Raw genomic sequence first — 22,178 nt, 5'->3', positions numbered from 1 at the left:
GAGGAGCAGGGTGCAAACAGCACTGGAGTGAATGGGAACATGTAGAAGAATTATGTCCACAGGTTCACTACTGTTTCTTCATCATTTCAAAGAACAGTCTGAACATCACACTGCAATAAAAGCACACTTTGGTTTTTGTCCACATACACATGTGATAAGCATTAATCTCTTAGGGTCTTCAGAATTCTTGGGCTATGATATCCTACCCAGTAGCCACTAAGGGGAGCCTTTGGTCCATTTTTCATCTCCATGCCTCTGACCAGTGCTTTTGTCAGCTTTGCGGATGCACATATGGTAGAATATTATCATTTTATGGTTACAATTATGAGCAATTTGATAGAAAATGACAGCTAAATTATGCAGCGTTCTCTATATTTGTTTTAATCTTGCACTTTAAATTTGTAAGGGGGAGGGGAAAAAGTACACCTATTTCTTTGTGTCTGGAGGATGTAGCTAGTCCTTTCTTTACCCCCCCCCCCGGCCGCCTTCTTTTTATACCTTGAATTGAGTTTGCTTTCAGTTATGAGTCCTCCTTTCATGTCCAACAAGGACTTAGGCTGCTGGCCACAATGATGGGCAAATGCACAGGTGATAAGTATTCCTTGTTGCTTCTTGGATTTTGGTGAGTGCACCTGCAAAATGTACCCCAAGAACGAAGGCTGGGTATGGAAAAGACTGACTGATATCCATGGATATCCAATATCCATGGATATTGGTCTATTTTTAAAGAAAAAGTGATCAGTAGGTTTGAGGACTTTGAGGCTGATACGTGGGATAAAAGTACTTTATATTCCAGTTTCTGTATGGCAACTTTTCAGCTCACTAATCTGAATCTATCAGTCCACCTGAAGAATCATAGATTTGTAAGATCCTTAACATTCTATATTCTGGTTGGACAACTATGTCATGTCACCGTTACAGCAGATTTAGCTCTTCTTGGCACCGGTTAACTTTGTTGTAGTTGTTGTGTGTCTTCAAGTCATTTCCGACTTATGTTGACTCCAAGGCAAACCTATAATTGGCTTTTCTTGTCAAAATTTATTCAGGAAGTTTGCCATTGCATTCCCCTGAGGCTGAGAACATGTGACGTGCCCAAAGTCACCCAGTGGGTTTCGTGGAAAAGCTGGGAATTGAACCCTCGCCTCCAGAGTTGTAGTGCAACACTCAAATCACCACGCTGGCTCTTACAGGTTAAATTGCAGGAACATTATTTCCTCTTTCTCCATGCCATTGTCCAAGTAGATATTGTGTCTAACAATTAGAAAGAAAGATTGTCATTTCTTTTCATCTTATAAAACAACAAGCCTTCTGTTGAGCTTCTGCACATGCATGAAGCTGCCTTGTGCTGAGACAGATAATTGGTTACCTTGCCCACTGCTGTCTACTCTGATTGGCAATGCCCCTGCAAGGCATTTTGGGGAAAAGATTTTTCTGGGCATCTGCCCCCTGAGAGCCTTTCTAGCAGGGAATTCCATAGTTCATCTGTACACAAAAAACCCCATGTATTCTGTAATTGTTTGATGTCCTTTCCCTGGGTTCTCTATTATACTCTCATAATCACCCAGTAATGTAGCTGAACTGTAATTTTATAGATGGAGGTTTAGCGAGAGAGAGAGAGAGAGAGAGAGAGAGAGAGAGAGAGTGGAGATGTCAATTCCATAGTTAAGGTGTGACTTGAACCTAAGAAATAATTTGATTGTGTTTGATTTTGGAAGCTATGCAGGCCTGGTTAGTACTTGAATAGGTGACCAGCAGGAGATCCTGTCTGAAATCTTGGAGAGCAATTGCTGCCAATCAGAATTGACAGTACTGCGCTAGATGGGCTAATGATCTGACTCAGTGTATATACAGGAGCCCTGGTGGTGCAGTGGTTAAATGCCTGTACTGCAGCCACTCACTCACAAACCGTAAGTGAGTTCAATACCAAGAAAAGGCCTTAAGCTCAACTCAGGCTTGCATCCTTCCAAGGAGGTTGCTAAAATTAGTACAGTACCTAGATTGTTGGGGGCAATTAGCTTATACTTTGTAAACCACTTAGGGAGTGCTTAAGTGCACTGATAAGCAGTATAGAAATGTGCTTGCTATTGCTAATATAAACCAGCATTCTATGTTCCTAATTACCTTTTCTTTGCCTGGGGTGCAATTGGCAACTGTATGGGAGAGAACAAAATGCTTCTGTCACCTAGACAGTGGACACTTGAAGGCATTCCTCTCTTTTAGTCACCTAGATTCTTCATTCAGGGAAGGGGGACACAAAGACCTATGGTGTGCTTTCTCCACTTGGAATGGAAATTGATCTAATCATTGCTTTAGTTTGTTCCTGGATTGACAAATGTGCATTCTTTCGAACTGGTGCAGTGTAGGGTGAATGTGGGGTAAATATTTATTAGAGTCTTCATTCATGTCTCAGAATATGTATCCATTTTTATTCACTTCTCCATTGTGCATGATTGCAGGAAAGTAGTAACCCATTCAAACTGGAGTGAAACTGAAGGCAATCATGGGTTTTGTGGCAAAATGATACAAAATGCCCATTCTTGAAGACTGGGAATTTGATGAAGGACCTTCAAAAGTCAAGTGAAATTGTGGGTGTGCAGGACCTTTGAATATTGCATTGTGCTCTTCAGGAGATTAGAGTAAAGATTCTTTCATAAAGCTGCAGCTATTTCTTCCTTCTAGGTAGTGAGATAGCATCATTAGATGGAGTAGTTGATGTCTGAAGTTCTAAAGGAGTTTCAGGCATTGATAGAAATTACTTTTTCTGACTCTTAACTTCATTTTAGTTTTAGGTTTTTTCCCTTTTGCTATTCTAGGACAAATTTACAGTTGAGGAGGGAATGCTGTTAAAGTTTCTCATTTTATTCGGGTGAGTAAATGCTCAAATGAAAGTTGATGAAACTTTCCAAGCACATATCAGTGGGCCTTTCTGGGCACTTTCCCCGCTTCTAGCTACCACACCTTGCATGATAATCTATACAGTTTGGAGCATGACAATGTGTCATTGACTTCTGTGGGTAATTATCTGTGACAAGCAACACAACTCTTCTCTCAGCTTTACTGTGGAATGAATTAATTCTTTTATAAGCTGCTGGCTTCCCTACGATCCCATGAGAACTCTCTCCCTTCAAGACGTTCTGTAGGTTGTTAGAAAGCTGTGTGTGCTCACCCATCTACAAAGTCCATCCACATAGCCTCACCACAGCAAGGCTTTTTCTCTACTCTCCTTTTTTTCTGAATACATATTTTGGATTGTCCCTCTGCTCAGTAAATGCTTGAGGTGGCATACAGTATGGTGTCGTGTGTGCCAGGAATAAAAATAATCTTATTCCTGGATTTCATCTAAGAAGTATCTTACCTATCATACATTTTTATGTTCAGGATTTTTCTGGGTGATGTGCATTAACAAAACAGTTTCCCCAACCTGCAGATCAAAAAATTGGATAACTATGAAGGAACTAGGCAAGATCCTCAAGGGTAAAAACATATACAGTGGTACCTCGGGATACGAAATACCCAGGTTACGAAATTTTCGGGATACGAAAAAATCCCATAGGGAATTATTGTTTCGGGTTACGAATGTTTTTTCGGGTTACGAAAAAACTTTTGGTGCTTTTTTCGGCTTTTTCGCACGGAATCGCGGCTTTTCCCCATTAGCGCCTATGGCAATTCGGCTTACGAAGGCTTTTCGGGTTACGAAAGCGGCCGCGGAACGAATTACTTTCGTAACCCGAGGCACCACTGTAATTGAATACCAAACTCAGGATTATCCATACCATAGTATTTCCAAGTTCTATGTATGGCTGTGTATGGCATGATGCTCCAAAGGGCTATGGCAGATCTCAAAGAAGAAGACAGCATTTATATACGCTGATGGTAGCCTGTTTAACTTAAGCCGTCTGAGGGCCTGCACTAAGACTCTAAACTATCTAGTCCGTGAGCTGCTTTTTGCTGATGATGCTGCCCTCGTTGCGCATACGGAAGCAGCTTTGCAGCGCCTAACATCTTGTTTCGCAACAGCTGCAGAGCTCTTTGGACTGGAAGTCAGTCTGGAGAAAATGGAAGTTCTCTACCAGCCAGCACCTCAGGAAGAACACTACCATCCCCACATCACTGTAGGCACATCTGTGCTTAAGTCCGTCCAGCAGTTCACCTACTTGGGAAGCATCATCTCCTCAGACGCCAAGATTGATAAAGAGATAAATCACAGATTAGCAAAGGCATATAGTGCATTTGGAAGGCTTCACAAAAGAGTCTGGAGTAACAAACACTTGAGGCGAAGCACAAAAATCAGTGTGCATAGAGCCATTGTACTGTCTATTCTCCTCTATGGGTCTGAAACATGGGTCACCTATCGCCAACATCTACGACTCCTTGAACACTTTCATCAGCGCTGTTTATGCACAATTCTAAATATACACTGGACCGTCTATGTGACAAACGTTGCTGTCCTTGAGCAAGCAGGGATCACCATTGAGCAAGCATTGAGGCCATGCTATTGAGGATGCAGCTGCACTGGGCAGGACATGTTTCTAGGATGAAGGGCCATCACCTCACCAAAATAGTATTCTATGGTGAACTCGCCACGGGTCAGCGTAAGAGGGGCACCCCAAAGAAGAGATACAAGGACTCCCTGAAACAACAGCTCAGGCTTGGCCAAATTGATCACCAACAATGGTCCGCCCTGGCCTCGCATCAGGAGGCATGGAGACGATGCTGCAGCCTTTTTCGAAAGCTCACGCTGAACGGGTCTCAAAGAGAAACAACAACGCAGAAAGAACCACAACCCGGAAACATCACCCAAAGAGACTTTCCACTGTGCTTTCTGTAACCAGACCTGTTTGTCCTGGATTGGCCTTTTTAGTCACCAACGCGCTTGTAGAAAGCTCGGGATCATGAGTCCTTCCTGAATCTTTGTTCGCGAAGCAAAGCCAGAGAGAGAGAGAGTATGGCTGTGAAAGCTGGACAGTGAAGAAAGCTGACAGAAATATCAACTCATTGGAAATGTGTTGCTAGGGGAGAGTTTTCTGGATACCATGGACCGCCAAAAAGACAAGGGTGCAGAGCAATTCAAGCTGGAACTCTCACTGGAAGCCAACATACCTAGAATCATAGAACAGATGGAAGAGACCGCAACGGCCATCCAGATCAACTCCCTGGTGTGCAGGAATACACAATCAAAGCACTCTTGACAGGTGGCTATCCAGTCTTTGTTTAAAGATCTCCAAAGAAGGAGACTCCACCAGTCTCCAGGGCAGCAAAGACCACTGTTGAACAGCTCTTGCCATCAGGAAGTTCTTCTTAATGTTTAGGTGGAATCTCTTTTCCTGTCACTTGAATTGATTGCTCTGGGTCCTAGTCTCTGGAAAGGTTTTTCAAGTGAGAATAAGTGAATGAATAAACAAACATGTTTTCAAGGACTCACAAAAAGGGAGATGGTTTTTTAACAATGTCAAGAACATTCACCAAAAAGACAAAGGAGGTTTCAGCTCAGCCTCACCAGAAATCCAGGAGCAGAGCTTGAAAAATAATAATAATTTCACGACACCAGGAATACCACAGATAGCATTATCCAAGTTCTGCCCCAGAGTCAACTTTCAAAACCTTGAACACAACACCTTGAAAAACAATTTTGCTTTGATGATGAATTAATTTTGATGCATTGGCTAATTTGAAGTTTTCTTCGATTATTCAGTTCGCCAGCAGCCTTTGCAGTTCTCTTTTCTTCTGTGCTTGCTGGCCTTGAATCTGTTCTTCTCAAAAACTCTCTGGCAAAACAGAATTCAAGTAGCTGAAGGAGGAAAGGCATGTAAATCTCCCTTCAATAGTTCATGAAATTTCCATCTTGTTTGTAGAAATAAATCTTATTGGCAATTTTGACCGATGTAAGAAGCTTAGTGCTTTTCGTTGCTTTTAAAATCAATTTTAGCAGCTACTGTGCAGGTGGTATGGGTGGAGATGGAAGGATTATTTCCCCAAACAACCCATTCAGCTGATTAGGAGGCTGCAATTCCTACGTTACTCTGGCCTTATTGATGCCAGATGGGAGCAGGAAGGATTTGAATTTGATCTCCTGGCTGTGCCAGCTGAGAGTTGGAAGTCTTTCCCTTTGTTTAGAGTGCCGACACCTTTTTCTTTTAAGTCAGGTAACCTCAGCTTGGCTCATTTGTATGCACCGTGTGCCATCCCAGCTCACTTCAAAGTGTAATCAAGTCATGAACTAATTATGATACCATATTCCCAAAGAATGTAAATTTAATTTCCTTTCAAACACAATGGGAATGTATTAGCCTTTCCTTTATGTGAAAGCTATACCGTTCAACAATAGAATGACAGCACTTCAAACAGAAGTGAGTGGTTTAACTTCTGGTGGCATGGTGACCTTTTTCTTTTCTTCTCACACTTGTACCTTGGTTTAATTGACTGGCCAGTTGTTTGCGAGCGTTAAAATATTTAAGCCTCTAGTTTCTAGTTTCTTTATTGTTGAAAAGGGGCTACGCTTCTGCTTCACACCTCCTACTTTTGTGTTCTTGGTGCCTTGCTTTCCTAAACTTCCCAGTTCTCCAGATGATGTTGACTTTCCTGGAGTTCACAGCTTGAGCCAAACCTTATCATTATTAAAGAAGGGCCATGTGGGAAGTTTCTTAGTGGGTCCTTGGCATGCTTGAGCTAAAGAGCCCATATAAGCTTAGTTATATTAGAATAAGAGATATGTTGTTCATAAAACATTTTATTACCTTCTGCCTAAGTCAACTAGAGCTTCTTTCAACAGCAGAACAGGTTGAGTCTCCCTTATCCGGAATTTCAGAATATTCCCAGAACTCTTTTTTTCCCCAGTGAGATAGTGACATTTTGCTTTCTGATGGTTCAGTGTACACACCTTTAGTTTCATGCACAAAATTATTAAAAATATTTTATAAAATGCCCTCAGGCTATGTGTATAAGGTGTATATGAAACACAAATGAATTTTGTTTTTAGACTTGGGTCTGATCTACAAGTTATTTCATTATATGCATATATGCAAGTACAGTACAGCTATTCCAAAATGGTATTTGGGACATACTAGATACTTGTGCCTTTTTAGGAAAAGCTGTCTGGTTTAGCCAGGAGAGGAGATTGTAATGTAAAATAGGTAATGATTCTTTGGAACAAGTGATACGGTCACATTTTATGGTGGTTTTCTTTTCTTTTTTTCTTTTTTTTATAGATATTGTCATTCATACTTATTTTGTTTCAGAAGAGCCATTGATATTTGCAGATGTTGATGTACTGATGAATTATATTCCTGTGATGTGGAGTCTTAACAGATGGACAGTGCAAATGGATTTTTTAAAGCCCTTATAATTGTGAAGAGACCTAACTCTAAGCTGGAAAGAAAAACTCTCCCTGTTGCTCAGTGGTCCAAATATCTTGCTGCTTTTTCTGTATTGAGAGAAAACCCCATTTGGACTTTTGTTTGCTCATACAGACTTAAATCTGATCAGTTAGTTCTAACTAGGGGAGACCCACTGAATCACTGTAGACTGATGAACCAGCATATGGGTAAACCTTATTGATGCAGTTGATCAGTTTTGTTTGGAAATAACAGATTCCTGCCATTGACTGTTTAAATTAATATATATGTTGGTAAGTTCTGACTGCTTGATTCTTGACTAATTCCATTGTGACCTGGGTTTTTATAAATTATTTTTTCCCCTTTCCCTCTTTTTCCTTGTATTTATAAAATAAAATAGGGCATTAGATAAATGAAACTCAGAAAAACATGAAAAGGACATATCAAAAAGTTTCATTAAGGGTTTTGGGAAACTGTGTGCAAACCTTTTCTTAGGTATAAGAAAATGTCATAATTGGGGGTGTCAGGGAGGGATGTATATCAGGTGCTACTGAATCAGGCAAGGTCCATCCCGTCCAGCTTTCTGCTTCCAGAGGTGGGCTCTTACAACAGGAAATGTAGGCAAACCCTAGGGTCTCCCAGAATCCTTTGGAACTGTTTCTGCAACTGTTAATTGAACAAACTTAATTGTTCAAAGCCACTAAGAATTTCTGCTCACATGTCTAATACAGTGGGATCTTGGTATCTGCTGGGCTTTGGTTCCAGGACCTCCCGTGAATATCAAAATCCATGGATATTCAAGTCTCATTAAATACAATGGCGGAATAAAATGGTGTAGTTGGAATTTATATTTCTTAAAAATAGTTTCAAGCTGTAGATAGTTCAATCTGTGAATAAGGAATCCGTTGATACAGAGGGTCGACTGTAGGCATTGATGCTAAGAAGACACTTCCAAGAAGAATTTCTTCAGCACTTGTAGGCTAGAGATGTTCCTGTAGCAGTGTGCATCCCAACCTACAAATGAGGGCTTCCAGGTCAGTTTCTTTAGCCAGGAGGGGCCAATGCTGGTAGCTGATGTCTGCCACAGAATCTGTCTGGGCCTTTTCACGCTACACAGTTCTAGCACTATGTATAATTCCATTTTAACTGCCGTGGTTTCATCCTGTGGAATGCTGGGATTTGCAGTTCAGGGAGGAATATTTAGAAGTCTTAGCCAGAGAGCTCTAACATCTCACCTGACGGCCAACCACATGGGATGGAGCCATGGCAGATAAAGCTGAATTGCTGAGAGCGTGTGACTTGCCCAAAGTCACCCAGTGGGTTTCCATGGCTGATTGGGGTTTTGAACACTGGTTTCCCAGAATCCTAGCCCAAAACTCAGCAGCTGTTCTACACTGGCTCTATAACTGAGCATGTACCAACAGTCAGAAAGGAAAAAGGAAAGCAGATAACTATGCCTCAGCCGCTACCCCCAGCCTGTTAAAAAAAAGCACAAATATATAAGTTGGGTCAGTCAAATGGAACTCATAAGAAAAATGAAGACTGATGAAAGAAAAGAACAATCCTTTGAAGCATTTTAGAAAAAGCTTTCAAGTGGTCGCTGGAAGGTTTGATTGTTTTGATTTACTTATGCAAAGCTTACTTGATGTGGTTGTTACATTTCACATGTGCATCATGTTCATTTTGGACAAAAAAATTTGGCGGAAACATGCTGAACTACTCTCCTTTTTTTGTGGAGACAATCCCCATTCCTGCCATTCTATTTTTGCTTTTTGGTTCCAGGAATGAATCTCCTTCATCAGCTGAAGTATAGCTATATATTCCTGTGATTTCTTGTCTGTCCTGAAATCTATTTCTCCCATTTTCTCTTGTCCTAGCAGGAAGGACTCTGTAATAATGATGAGTTCCATTGTGCTTTTGGCTCGTGGGAGGTGGGTTGTCAAAAGGTGAGCAAGCAGAGGAGCATCCAACTTTGATGATAATGGGATTGTCTGCTTTTTATATTCTGCCACGTAACTCGGGATTTAAATGAATTTGCCTATAATTTGTCTTCAAATGCCAACATTTAACTCTTGGGCTGTATAAACGAACAGGCTTTTTTCAAGAGTAAAATTCATGCCCTGCGTCCAGGCTAATATGTTCACCTACTATAAACATTACTGCCGATGGTTACAGCTGGCATAAAAAATTCCTTTTATATACATCGTCACTGGCAAAGACTCGGGAGGCCACTACAAATCATTTCAGAGTCTGTGTGTATGTGTCTCCATGTGTGTGTGTATGCGAGTGTGTGCATACTGACAAAACACACTGAACGATAAAACTGCCTGAGCTCCCCATCTGACAGCTCAGAAATGTAATTAGCTTATTTAAACCCTTACTTGTGCCATTTATTGTTGTTGTTTATTTGTTTGTTTCAAGCACAGAAAAGACATTTCAAGGGGTTCTCGTTCGGTCTGAACTTAAGAAGATTTCCAGTTTTTTCTGGTTGGATCAAATAGAAAATGCTTTGGGGAGCCTCCTGACAGCATTTTAGAAAAAAAGAAAAGAAAAGAATGTCAGAGAAGTAAAATATCTGCAAAAAAGTATGGGTTTTCCCACCAGCATCTTGCATTGTCTGTCAGCAGAAAGGGGAACAATTCATGCTAGCTAGGGAGAGTGTGAATGACTTCAAAATCTTGGGCAGGAAGACAAAGATAAGGCTGCTGCCTCTTGAAGTACATCTTCCTGCCCTCTTTGAGTAGCCAAGGTGGCATCCAAACCAGCCTCCTGAACAGATCACAAGCTGGTGCCTTATTCTTTAGTTAACTGGTTTTCTGTTTCGTTTAGAAATTGGAAACAGCTTCTGTGCTTTTAGTGGGCTTCCCACGGGATGACTTTTGCATAGTCCAGGCTGGTTGTAGGCTTCTTGTTTTCAGGTGGAAATCAAGCAGAGAAGCCAGTGAAGTGGTCTGTTGTTCAGGAAGAGGTTGTGCGCACTTGAGTTCTGATATGATGCACTGGTTGGAGTGTTGAACTAGAGGCCAGGGTCCAAATCCTCACACAGCCTTAGTGATGTACTGGATAACCTTGAGCAAGTCACACTCTCTCAGCCTCAGAGGAATGCAATGGCAAATATCCTAAAGAAATCTTGAGAACCAGCATGATGTAGTGGTTTGTGTGTTGGACTAGGAAACCCATGAAAACCCACTGGCTGACCTTGGACAAGTAAGACACTCTCAGCCTCAAAGGAAGGTGATGGTAAACCTCTGAAGAAGTGTTGACATAAGTCAGAGTTGACTTGAAGGCACATCATTCCAATGACAAGATGCTTACTTGATTAATATCTGGAGCCCTTCAAAATGCCATTAGGTGCGACCCACATTTCACACTACTATCCTTTTAAAAACTTCTGATCTGTCCCCTAAGCCATGCTTCTCTTTGTCTTTGTAGGGTTACAGCGCAAGAGGAATAAGTCAGCCACAGCTTTATATGGAAAAGTGTATAGCAACTTCACTGGCTGATGCTGTTTGCAGGCTGGAGGAGTATGTTTGGTTCCCTTTCTTACTCGTGCTGTGCTGTGGTTGCTTTTGTTGTTGTTGTTTTAAACCCTTGATTTGGAGGAATCGCTTTGGACAGCGAGCCCTCACCCTGTCTGCATGCATAATTAAAAGCACAGAGGCAGAGAGAGTAAAAGGAATGCTGGGGGGCAGGAGGGAGGGGAAGCCAAGTAAATGGTTTACCATGTTAAATGAGCAAGGGAGGGAATTGTACAGTGACAGGTGAAGAGCCAATTCATCTCTTCCTGGAATTTCAATGCTGCAAGCAAGGCAGGGTGCTTTTGCTAATATCTTTGCAAATGCCACACTTTGCTGCTTCTCTAGATCACTGTCCAAAACTTGTCGTTGGTCTCCGAAAGGCCTGCCAGGCATTGCCTGCCTGTGAGCCATGGGGAGTTTACAAAAGGCTTTGCATTTGGGAATGAAGTCAAGCAAATTGATGACCATGTGGGCCACTGATGAATAAATCATCCACACTTACCTCGTTTGCATCTCTGCGCTCATTCTGCCTGTGTTTTTTCCCTAAACTATCACTGCCGCCGTCTTTGTCTCCATTCTTCTTGTGTTCTCTTGCTGAATTATGATATTTCGTTCCATCCTGCACTTCATATCTGCTATGTACAAATCACAGAGAGCTGCCAATACTGAGATAGAAACACTATCAAAAGGGCATGGGTGGTGGTTGTTGTTAACTGCTTTTGAGTCTACTTTGACCCATGGTGACCCTCCAAAACTAAGTCAACATAATTGAATAGGAAAATAGGAAAATTCTTTTTCCTGCAATGGGATGACAAAGCAGACACAAGGTGAGCTTAAAAGAGGAAAAGTTTAGAGTTTGGACATCAACATAAAAAGACTCTCCCAAATCCACCAGCCAGGGCACCTGGCAAATAAACTCTTTACTAAATTGTAAAGGCTTGTAAAGATTAGAACCTGCACCTTTGAATTAGTCTCAGGAACAGACAGAGAAGTGGTGTGGTTGGTGAAGTATAGTGCTAATGGTTAAAATATAAGCACAGTGCACTGATGGAGGTGTCTGCGTGAGTTTATGTTTTACCATGTACATTTGGCTGGTCTGAAGATACATAGTGCTGATAGAGTTTTGTATTAGTTAACTCACTAGTCACCATCTCATCAAACCAAAAAATGCCAATGTCTGGCATTTAATTACATATTATTTGTTTGCAATAACTGAAGTGAGCCATTTATCCTTTCACCGTATAGCATCTGAGTGAGCTTAGTAGGCAAGACAAAGCTTCTACTGGCTTCGTGTGACTGCAGGAACCTCTAAGCAGGAATGCTTAACAGTATGCAGTTGGAAAGGCTGCTCTGCAGACCATGATGCCATCTTGTTTGCTGTGGGAACATGGATGTTGAAGTTGACAATGATTGAAGAACCCACCTGGTGCCTGCTTAGTACAGCTATTTATTAAGAAAACCAATAAAACTTCCTTAAAAAAACCAGTGTGTTACTTGCTCTTCTCAAAGTTGTTGCTGCTACTTTTCTTCATCTTTATTTAGCATTCTATAAATGTTTAACTGTGTGCTGACCCTGATGTTGTGGGATAAAAGCCAGAAGGAAAAACTATTCAATGAATTGTTCACATTTTTGGAAACATTATCTGATATTGTTAGAGGTTATTATGGTTTAGTAAGAAATGTAGTTTCATTGTTTCACAATAATAGCTAATTTTGTGTTGGTGATTAGCATGATGGTGATCAAATCATTCCTTTCTTGTTCTAATGGAGGTAATACTTTTGTTAAAAATGTGTTAGAATTCTTTGATTTCTCAGTGTTTACAGGTTATCATGTCTCATAGAATCATGGAGTTGGAAATGCTCCCAATGGCCATCTAATCCAACCCCCTTCCAGTCCAGGGGCATCAGTGTGAAAGTTGGAAAGGAAGAATGCTGATAGGGAGAGATAGAGTTGCCTATACCTTGTAAGGCAGGAATTTCTACATGATCAACACTGCAAACAAAAATCCATAGTATTCAGGCATGGATATGGGTGGTTGCATTGATGCAGGAATGTAACTAAGGGACGGCAATGTATTGTTTTGCTTATGGCAAAAATATTTTGTTTTGGTGATTAGAAGTGCCTGCTTCTTTGTGTTTCTGAAGTTGATACTGAGTCCCTACCCACATTGTATAGAATAAATGGCGGATATGTTTGACTGCCTTCCTCCTGTCTTTCCATGAGAAACATTTTTTCCCCTTAACTTGCTATCTCACCCCTGCAGCAGCAATACAGAGAGTGCCAGGAGCTCTTGAGTCTTTATCAGAAATATCTTTCGGAGCAGCAAGAAAAACTAACGCACTCCCTTTCAGAGCTTGAGGCCACCAAGCAAAAAGAGCAGCAGGTAAGTGTCTCATCTGCGCATTTATTGCTTCCTTTTGGATAGCTGTTATCTGTCATTCTATTAGAATGTGCTTCTCAGCTGTGAAACTCTGGGGCAACAAAGCATTGCAACTTGCGGCATTTCCCTGTTAAGATGGCATTTCTGTGGATCCTTCATTCTCATGGGACTCAGAGGTAAGCAACTCCTTCTGAGAGGAATATTTGGATCAGTTGCACTGTGGTGTTGTCAGTCATAAGATGATGTGCAAGGTATTGGTTTCCTTGGAGGTCTTTAAACAGAGGTTGGATGACCATCTGTCAGGGATGCTTTGATTTGGATTTCCTGCATGGCAGGGGGTTGGACTGGATGGCTCTTGCGGTCTCTTCCAACTCTATTATTCTATGATTCTATGGCCCAAATACAGCAGGCAAGTTATGTAGTTTTGCCATCCTAGCTCTTTCTTGGAGCCATGGCAGAATATTGTAGTATGTTGAAGCCTTATGGGCATGAGTTTCTTATGGGCTTTCTGTCCCTTCTTTTATATAGATACATATTCTGTATAATGCAATGCAAATCCTTGAAATACAGTGGGCCCTCCACATTTGTGGTTTATGCATTTGCAGATTTGATTATTCTCTGATTACTGTATTTGACATCATCTCTGCTGCTGCCCTATACACAATCAAAAATATGTTCTCTTTAGGAATTTCTAGGTCCTTCCACCAGAAATTGACCACAGAATCATGCTGGAGACCAAAAAATGGCTAGAGAAGTGTTCCTTAGGTTAAAAAAAAATAGCATAATATGTGGGCCTGTATTCACAGTTTTCCACTTGCATGGGAGTCCTGTGCAAAAGTTGAGGGCCAACTATAATAATTTAATTCAATTAAATAGCAGATTCTGAAAAACAAAACAAAACAAAACAGAGAAATCTGTAAAGCAAAAGTCATGTTATTAACCTTTATCTAGGCAGATAGAACATTTCAGTTGCTCCAGACTCCCATTTTGTGGTGCAGTCCACACAGAACTAAACACACAGAGTAGTCAGTTTGCAACATCACCACCTGAAGAGTTCTGAACGATGTTCCTGACTGTTAACCACTTGCCATGTTCTTTTTAACAGATCACCCCCCCCCCCATACCAGCTGAGACAAAAACAAAACAAAAACCTCACCAAATTGGTGGCCTTTGCATTGGGCAAACACACCACATCATGGGAAAGTGTATTGCCTGGCTGTGGTATTTGGGTATTGCGTGAAGGACAGCAAAGAATGTCCAGAGCAACCATGCTAGAGTGTAAGTGTTGCCATCGAGAGGGCACTTGTTCACTGGGCTTGTCTGCCTTATCTCTGATAAGAAATAAAATTTATTTTGATGTGGGTATTTTTTTTAGTTGATAGTGCTAAGGAGTGGGCTGAGAGGTTAGATGTACCTACTCACATGGCATAATCATACGGCTAACTCAGCATCTTCCAAGTGTGGACTACAAATCACATCATTTTATGTGAGGTATGCCAGGAGCTATAGTTTAACTCACCTGGAAGGCACCAAGCTGGAGAGTGCTGTGTGAAAGAATGAGGTAACCCAGGAATCCAAGTCAAAATATGTATTATTACAGTGGGCCCTTGGTATTTGGTGTGTTTTGCTTCAAGGACCCCATGTGGATACCAGAATCTGTGGAAGCTTGAGTCCCATTAAATACAATGACATAATAACATGGTGTTCCTTATATTAAATGACAAAATCAAGGCTTGCTTTTGGAATTTATAGATATATTTTAATATTTACAAGCCATCAATGGCTGAATCTGTGGATATGGAGGGCTGACTTTATTTATTTGATTGCAACTTGAAAAGGTTTTGTGGAGCTGTAGAGTATGAAACAGGCAAAAGTTTGCTCTGGCATTTCAGAACAATAATACTAGGGTTCTTGTGAAATTGCATACGCGAATCAACCCTTATTCTTCATTAGAAACCCCCAAACAAAAAGTGCTATGGTGTTTATGTCTTTACTAACTTACTGAAGTATTAATTCAAGAACTGTTTTCATTGGGTAAATGGAACAGTGGATTGAAAAGATGATAGGTGCCAACGTTCCAGCTGTGACCTTCTGCAAAACTGGACGGAGGGGACAGCAAGCCTTTGTAAACAAGAGTGTCCTAACTCTCTTTCCAGATGTACAATCTGATTCATTCCTTCTCTCCTTATTGCTTTTAAATGCAATTAATAGTCTCTTTTGCATGAATGTTAAGTGAATGAGTATTGTCAGGGATACTGCTTCAGTTTTTAGAGTTTGGTACTGCCTATCATGTTGTCCAAAATTGTCCACTCTCATCTGATTCTTGTTTCCTTTTCTGTGACTTCATGGTATTGTATACTCAGCTGTGGGTGGATACAAATTCTGTAGCTACAGAATTTCATTGTGACTCATTTTATGAAATGCTAGGTTTAAAGATACCTTGCGCTAGGATGTGCGTGGAGGCTGTGGTTTTGTGTTCCCAGTGGCTATTTACTACAATTTCATCAGTGTTGATAGCCTCATGAAGTAAAGCCTTTTCCCAAGATCCTTTCCTACCTCTGCTCAGGATATATCCACACTGAATAGTTGTAACAGTTTGAGGCCACTTTCACTGCCATGGCTTTACTCGGTGGAATCTTGGGGGATTTGTAGTTTAGGGGGAGAGCTCTCGTCTGAACTAACAGAAATTCTGAATTCCTTCATTAATAGACCTATAAATCCAAACTTCCATAGAATGGAGTCAGAGAAGTTGACTGTTATAATTGTATAGTGTAAACACACCGTCAGTTAGATCCTTGTTATCATTTGCTGTACTATAATGGAAAGCATCCACTAGACACCGTATCCTGTGAATTATTTTGGTTTTTAAACCTGTATCTGTTACCAAGGGAGTGGAAACAACAAAGAACAAGTGTTCACTATGAGGCCTTCTCTTTAAAGAAAATATATGATTATATTAGCAGGGAGAAAAGAACATATTCTACAAGCATGGGGATGAGGTTGAAAAAGATTTAATATGCAAGGGAAGACTAGTAGCTATGTAATATGGAAGACGTCCTGTAGAGGAACACTTAACCAGGAAAGCTTTTTTCTCTGCCATAAGATGAAAGACCCCTTTGGGTCACAATATGTATCTGTCAGGTCCTGTTAGCAATTGTTGATAACCCTCTCTCTATGAATGTCTACTTCCAATCCTTTTGAAAGCCATTTAAAATAAGTTTTACAAAAAGGGTTTAGGGTGGTGGTGTTGACACTTAGGTGAAAACATTTTGCATATACAGTACAGATCCATTATTTTCCCTCCCTGAAAACCCCACATTCAGAAATAAATAAATAAATAAATAAATAAAACAAAACATAAAAAGAGGAGCCCAACAAATGTTTGGTTCAGCTCTGCTCAGTCGGTCTCTGGGATTCAAGCAATGTCTGTTATCAGTGGATGGGGTTGAATGGAAATGGCCCTTAGTTCACAGTCTGGCGCTTCCATTCTGAGCATCTGTCTTGGCGTGAACTCTGCAAACTTACTGGGGAAAATGGTGCCGAGATGATTTAAGACGGAGTCCTTCTGGAGTCAATAATCAGTAACTGGAATGTGGTGCTTCCTTGTGTGTGTGTGTGTGTGTGTGAGAGAGAGAGAGAGAGATAAAGTTAATTCCATTTGAAAAGATACTTAAGGTGACATGAATTGAATTATTCAAACCGGCTTTCTCAGCATTAACTCTAGGTTAATATCTCATGATGCCTCTGGTTTCATTATAGGAGTTTTAAGTACATAACTTTTTATAATAAATTCAATACTGAGGAGCTGGGCTGAAATTGGTTTACTTTCTAGCGAGCCATAAAAAAGCAGCATTAATTGTAAAGTGAATATTAAAGTGGTCACTGAAGTTGACTCAGACAGATGCGAAGATAGCCCTTGTGATGAGATATGTGGAGCAATAAGTTTCTGCCCTGACATTAATAGAAAATACCATCTATATTAAAATGTAGTTAAATCACTTCCATCAAGAAGAATTTTAGACAGTTGCCCAGCTACTCCCAAATGTACTTTCTTTGCCATTTTTCATGAAGCTTTACTCGTATGTAAAGAAAATTGCCCTTGTTCTAGGTAATCAGCTCAGACCTAATTATACAGTCCTTGCTTCACTGCCATCTCAAACAGTGGAAAGAATCCAATTTATTTTGGCAAGAAACTGTGGAAGTGCTTTGTAAGGTGGAAGACCTGGGCTTCTGACCACTCTGTTTCAAGCTGAACCATCTGCAAAGTATGTGTGTGTATATGTGTATTCTTAAGTCTCGCCAATGAAAGGAAGGGCAAAATCCTTTGCCAGGCCTTTCTTTCTTCTATTAATCTGTTTGTTTGTGAGCACAGCTGGTGCCTTTGGTTTCTTATTTGTATGAAATCGTCACTGCATCTGCAGATAGATCCTTTGGCTCAGAGGTTTCAACTCGCCTGTGACTCTTTGTAGCTGAATGAGAAGCAGGCAAATAAGCAGAGCGGTTTCATCCCCCCCCCCTCCACAAACCAAAATACTAGCAGGTTTTATTTTTAATTATGAGTAGGGGCTCTTGAAGGGCAGCATTTGTCCCCAAAGGCAGTGGAGCGTCCTTTCTCTGTGTCTTTGTGTAGGGGTACAGAAACCAACATCTCAAGGGGATGAAATGACATGAGGGTGATTGGAGCGCCTCAAAACCTGTTGCGATTGTTTTGGGCCCTGGCTAGGGTTTGTTGGTTAGTTTCTAACCAGGAACAAAAGCTAAGCTACCCCAATTCTGGCTGCACCAGCTCTGTTCCTGAGATATTTCACAGGAAAAACTCGTGCCATTTGTAGTAGCTCCCAGATGGTTCTTTCATTTAGCGCCCTGCTCATGGATTTGGTCACAGGGACACAAGGGCCTTATAGAGAGGATTGCACCGCTGTTCCAAGTCACCATTTTATTGCACTTATATCCCACCTTTCTCCCTAAATGGGATCCGGGGCTGAAATGGCATCCAAGCTGCTGGCTACTACATTTTCCACTTCTCTGCTGTGGATTTGCCTGTGAATAAGCTTCCTACTGGGCCACAAGGATTCCAGGCAGCTGCTTATAACGGAGCCTTTTTCAGCCTGTTTGGCTTCTGCAACCATTCCTGGCCTGCTGATCAGTTGCCCAGGAAGAGCTTGTCTCAGGTGACTTCATGCCTTTTGCTAGGTCACCTACTGACCTGTGGCAGGCTCAGCCAGGAGTCGAAACAGAGGGGACATCCTCCTGTCAAAAGAGCTAGCAATTAGATGGACAATACTTTGGTGTGGGATGGAGAGTCTGATAAATGAGAAATGAGTTCTGTAATGTACTAATGGAGAGCTAGCTGACAGTGGAGGTACAGGGCAGGTGCTTTTTGGAAGATTCAATAATAATAATAATAATAATAATAATAATAATACTTATTTGTATTCTGCTTTTTTTTACAAAGGAATCAAAGTGGATTCCAACAGTATAAATAAAACATCAAACAATTAAAAATTACAATTTTAAAAAACCCAAACCCCAACCGTCACCCCAGTCATAAAAACAGTGATCAACCTATAAAAAAAGATTAAACATCAAAAAAATTTAAAACTATCCAATAGGAATACATTGGAATTTCGGGCAGATTAGTGCAAAAAATGAATCTTCCTCTAGAGGAGGGGTGATGGTATCAATTTTGGTGTTGGTATCACTAGAGGGGGGAGGCAAGTCTAATGGATCTAATGGATCTAACCTAGTCTGGGAAGGCCTGCCAGAAAAGATCCATCTTAATAGCCTTTTTAAAGGCTTCCAAGGTGGTAATATGGCGGATCTCATCCGGTAGGTCGTTCCAGAGCCTGGGAGCGGCTGATGAGAAGGTCCTTTTGGTCACTGCTGAAAGTCTGGTCTTCTTAGGTTGTAGCAGATTCTTCCCAAAGGACCAAAGTGTGTGGGGTGGATTGTATGGAAGGAGGCGCTCCCGCAAGTAGTCAGGACCCAAACCATGTAGGGCTTTAAAGGTTAGAACCAACAAGGCTCTCTTGAAGAAGTGAATCATCTTCACACATTAACAGGGGCTGGCCATACTGCCTGAGATATCTTGGAAGTTTAGTCTTGTCAAGAGGAAATGTACCCTTCCCTTTCCCCCTCCTTAGATAAATAGGGAATTCCTGCGTGCAAACTCCTCTCTCTCTCGTTCAAACTAATTATGTGACAGGTCACTCCCCCTTTTGGGATGAACTAACATTCTAACAGAGTGATTCTCCCGCACAGATTTTCAACTGAACTGTTGGTCCTCCATCTTCCTCCTCTCTCAACTTTCTTTGCAAAGATGGTGAGATAAATATTTCTTATCTACCTGAACTATTCACTAGCTTGATTAGGATATAGCTTCTATGTAAATATAGATTAAAGCCATTAGTAAACTTTTGTTTTGAACTACAAGTTCCTTGTGTTGTTTTTGGAGACAGTTTCAGTTCTTAGGGAAGCATAGCTAGACAAAGGCACATTTCTGATACTCTGCTGATTTTTTTTTTAAAGATTTAAATATTTTTGTTTCCTTGACAAAGGCTTGAAGCCTTGGAAAACTTAAATTACCCCACAGTTTTTTTAGGTAAGAAATACTTAGTGGTTTTGCCAGTTCCTTCCTCTGAAATATAGCCTGCAGCACATGCATATTGTGCAGCAATATTTTGACATTTACTAAACCCGTAGGCTGAGGCTGTGTATGAGAAATCTAAATTCTGTTTCTGTATCCTGTTAACCTTGTTATTGAGCTGACACTAACTTCTTTTGTGTGGCCTCAGTCTTTATGACTGTCAAGTAGTAGCTCACAATGGTTAGTGTCCAATTTGTGATGCTTGTGAAACCTGGTGAAATGGAGCAAATCTGAATCTCTTTGTGCATTTGCTGTTTTGTACTTTTGCTAAGTGCCCTTACTGCTAGAAAAAATTGAAGGTGTGTTAGGTTTATACACTCCTCCCATGAATCTGGTCCACTGGATCCTGTCTTAGTGCCATGATTTATCCTTGTGTCTGGAGCTCTACCATGTCTATCTAGGGCTGTCAGATTCATAGCATTTTGAGAGTGTTCCTGGTATATGTAAAAAGAACCTGTGCTGTGATAAACCATTCATAGTCTAACTTTTCATTTCCTGTAACATTGCCAGGTTTAAATTTCCAGATCCAGTTGTCATATTTATTCTGAATACATTGGTGTCAGAATACATGTTACCAGAATACATTTTATTGTAAGTGTAAAAGAGATCTCTGTTTCAAAGAACATACAGCCTAGATATAGGCAGAGGAGAGGGCCAAAGGTGATGAAGTAAAGTAGGAAGTAAAGGCAAAATCACAATGGGCAATTGTAAGTACAGTGGGCCCTTGTTATCTGCAGGACTTTGGTTCCAGCATCTGCCGTGGATAACAAAATCTGTGGATGCTCACATCCCACTAAATACAATGGCATAGTAAAATGGCGCCCCTTATATAAAATAGAAAATCAAGGTTTGCTATTTGGAATTTATACTTTTTTTGAATATTTTAAAGTTGTGGATGCTTAAATCTGTGGATTAAAAAAATCCACAGATAAGGAAGGCTGACTCTAAAAGCAGCAGTCCCCACTTGGTCTTACTTTTGCTTGTGGTCGAGGTTCAAGAGAGCCTAGAAGGTCTTGCCTGTTAAGCCTCTTGGTTCACGTTGTCCTCTTGAAGCCACTGCAGTAACAACCTGACGTTCGAAGTGCTGCCATTGTTGTCTTGGTCAGTGGTGCATTTGGCAATGCAGCTGATTCCTAAAAGTGGTAAAATACTGCTAGAAAGTTTGCCCTGTAAATGTAAGGCAACGGTATGGATTACCATTTAGCCAATTTGTATTTATCATAGTTTGTCTGCTTTGCAGCTGCATCTTCAAACTTGAGTTAATAAGCTTCTGACATCTTACTTCCATCACTGCTGTCTTGGTAGTGTTGTATTTCCATGGCTTTAATAACTCAGTGTAGACTGAAAGGATAATACTGAAGGAATTGACTGAGCTAATTAGACCCTGATTTGTCTTGCTGTCCACAGCATGACAAACATATTCTTGACATAAATAGGATAAGGCAGTCTGGTTATCCTTTACCATTAGCCACCTGCAAATACTTCTCTGGCATACAGACACCAAGGAAGGTGAAGAATACCGAAGGGAGAGCCGGCCAACCCCAATTCCAAACATGGCAATGCCTTGGACCCCTACACAGGCAAAGCAAATCCTGGCTGGTGAGCTGCATCTTCTCAGAGCAGCTGCATTTTTGGCACCTTTAAGCACAGAAGCAAGGAAGTCACATAGATTTTGGAAGGACTTTTGCAGAGGTTTGCCCAGGATTGCCTTGAGTTATATCCTGATTTTGGGGCTGCTGAGATTATGAAGCCCAGCCTTCATTGTTCATTTCTCATGAAAAGGTTGGTACATGCACATGAGAGTGGAAATGGCCAATGATGCGTTCTTGGGAACAACAAGAACCAGGAAAAGAAAGGAAAGGGGACATGGCAGTTGTGTGGTACCTTTAAGTTGGTTTCATTTGTCACCAGCTTTTCCAAATTACAATCCACTGCTTGAATTCACAGAAGCTTGTGCTAGCATAAATCAGCTATAAGGGTGCCACAAGGATACCTTTCGTCCTTTTTCCTTCCCTTTTTTAAAAAGTAAAAATAAAATAGAGTAATACTGCTATCTCTTTGAATATTGTGAATAAAGCTCCCCAGTGGCAGATTGCTAATGCATGTAAGTGTGTTGCAGCATATTGGGTTCACATTTGTCTAAATATTACTGTTAGTCCCAATTAGAGTAGAGCTATTGGATCAGTTGGATTTACCTGCAGACTGACTAACTGTTGAGTAATTGATTCAGTGGGTCTACTCTAATTGACACAGACCAACATGATTCCAATTGTTGGGCTCCAAAGATCCACCTGATCAGCCT

At 40.9% G+C, this 22,178-nt stretch overlaps 1 protein-coding gene across 2 annotated transcripts in view; it reads left to right on the top strand.

Moving 5' to 3' along the window:
- KIAA1328 (KIAA1328 ortholog) overlaps positions 1–22,178 on the top strand; it is a 295,276-nt gene that overhangs the window by 113,099 nt on the left and 159,999 nt on the right. For both annotated transcript variants that reach the window (XM_042452213.1, XM_042452214.1), the window contains one exon: positions 13,106–13,233. In XM_042452213.1, coding sequence (XP_042308147.1) covers positions 13,106–13,233 — 128 coding nt within the window. The remainder of the gene's footprint in view (positions 1–13,105; positions 13,234–22,178) is intronic.

Source organism: Sceloporus undulatus, chromosome 2 (genome assembly GCF_019175285.1).
Source record: "Sceloporus undulatus isolate JIND9_A2432 ecotype Alabama chromosome 2, SceUnd_v1.1, whole genome shotgun sequence".
NCBI classification, from domain to species: Eukaryota; Metazoa; Chordata; class Lepidosauria; order Squamata; family Phrynosomatidae; genus Sceloporus; species Sceloporus undulatus.
Note: the sequence above shows the minus strand (reverse complement) of the source record. Positions and strands in the feature narration are given on the sequence as shown.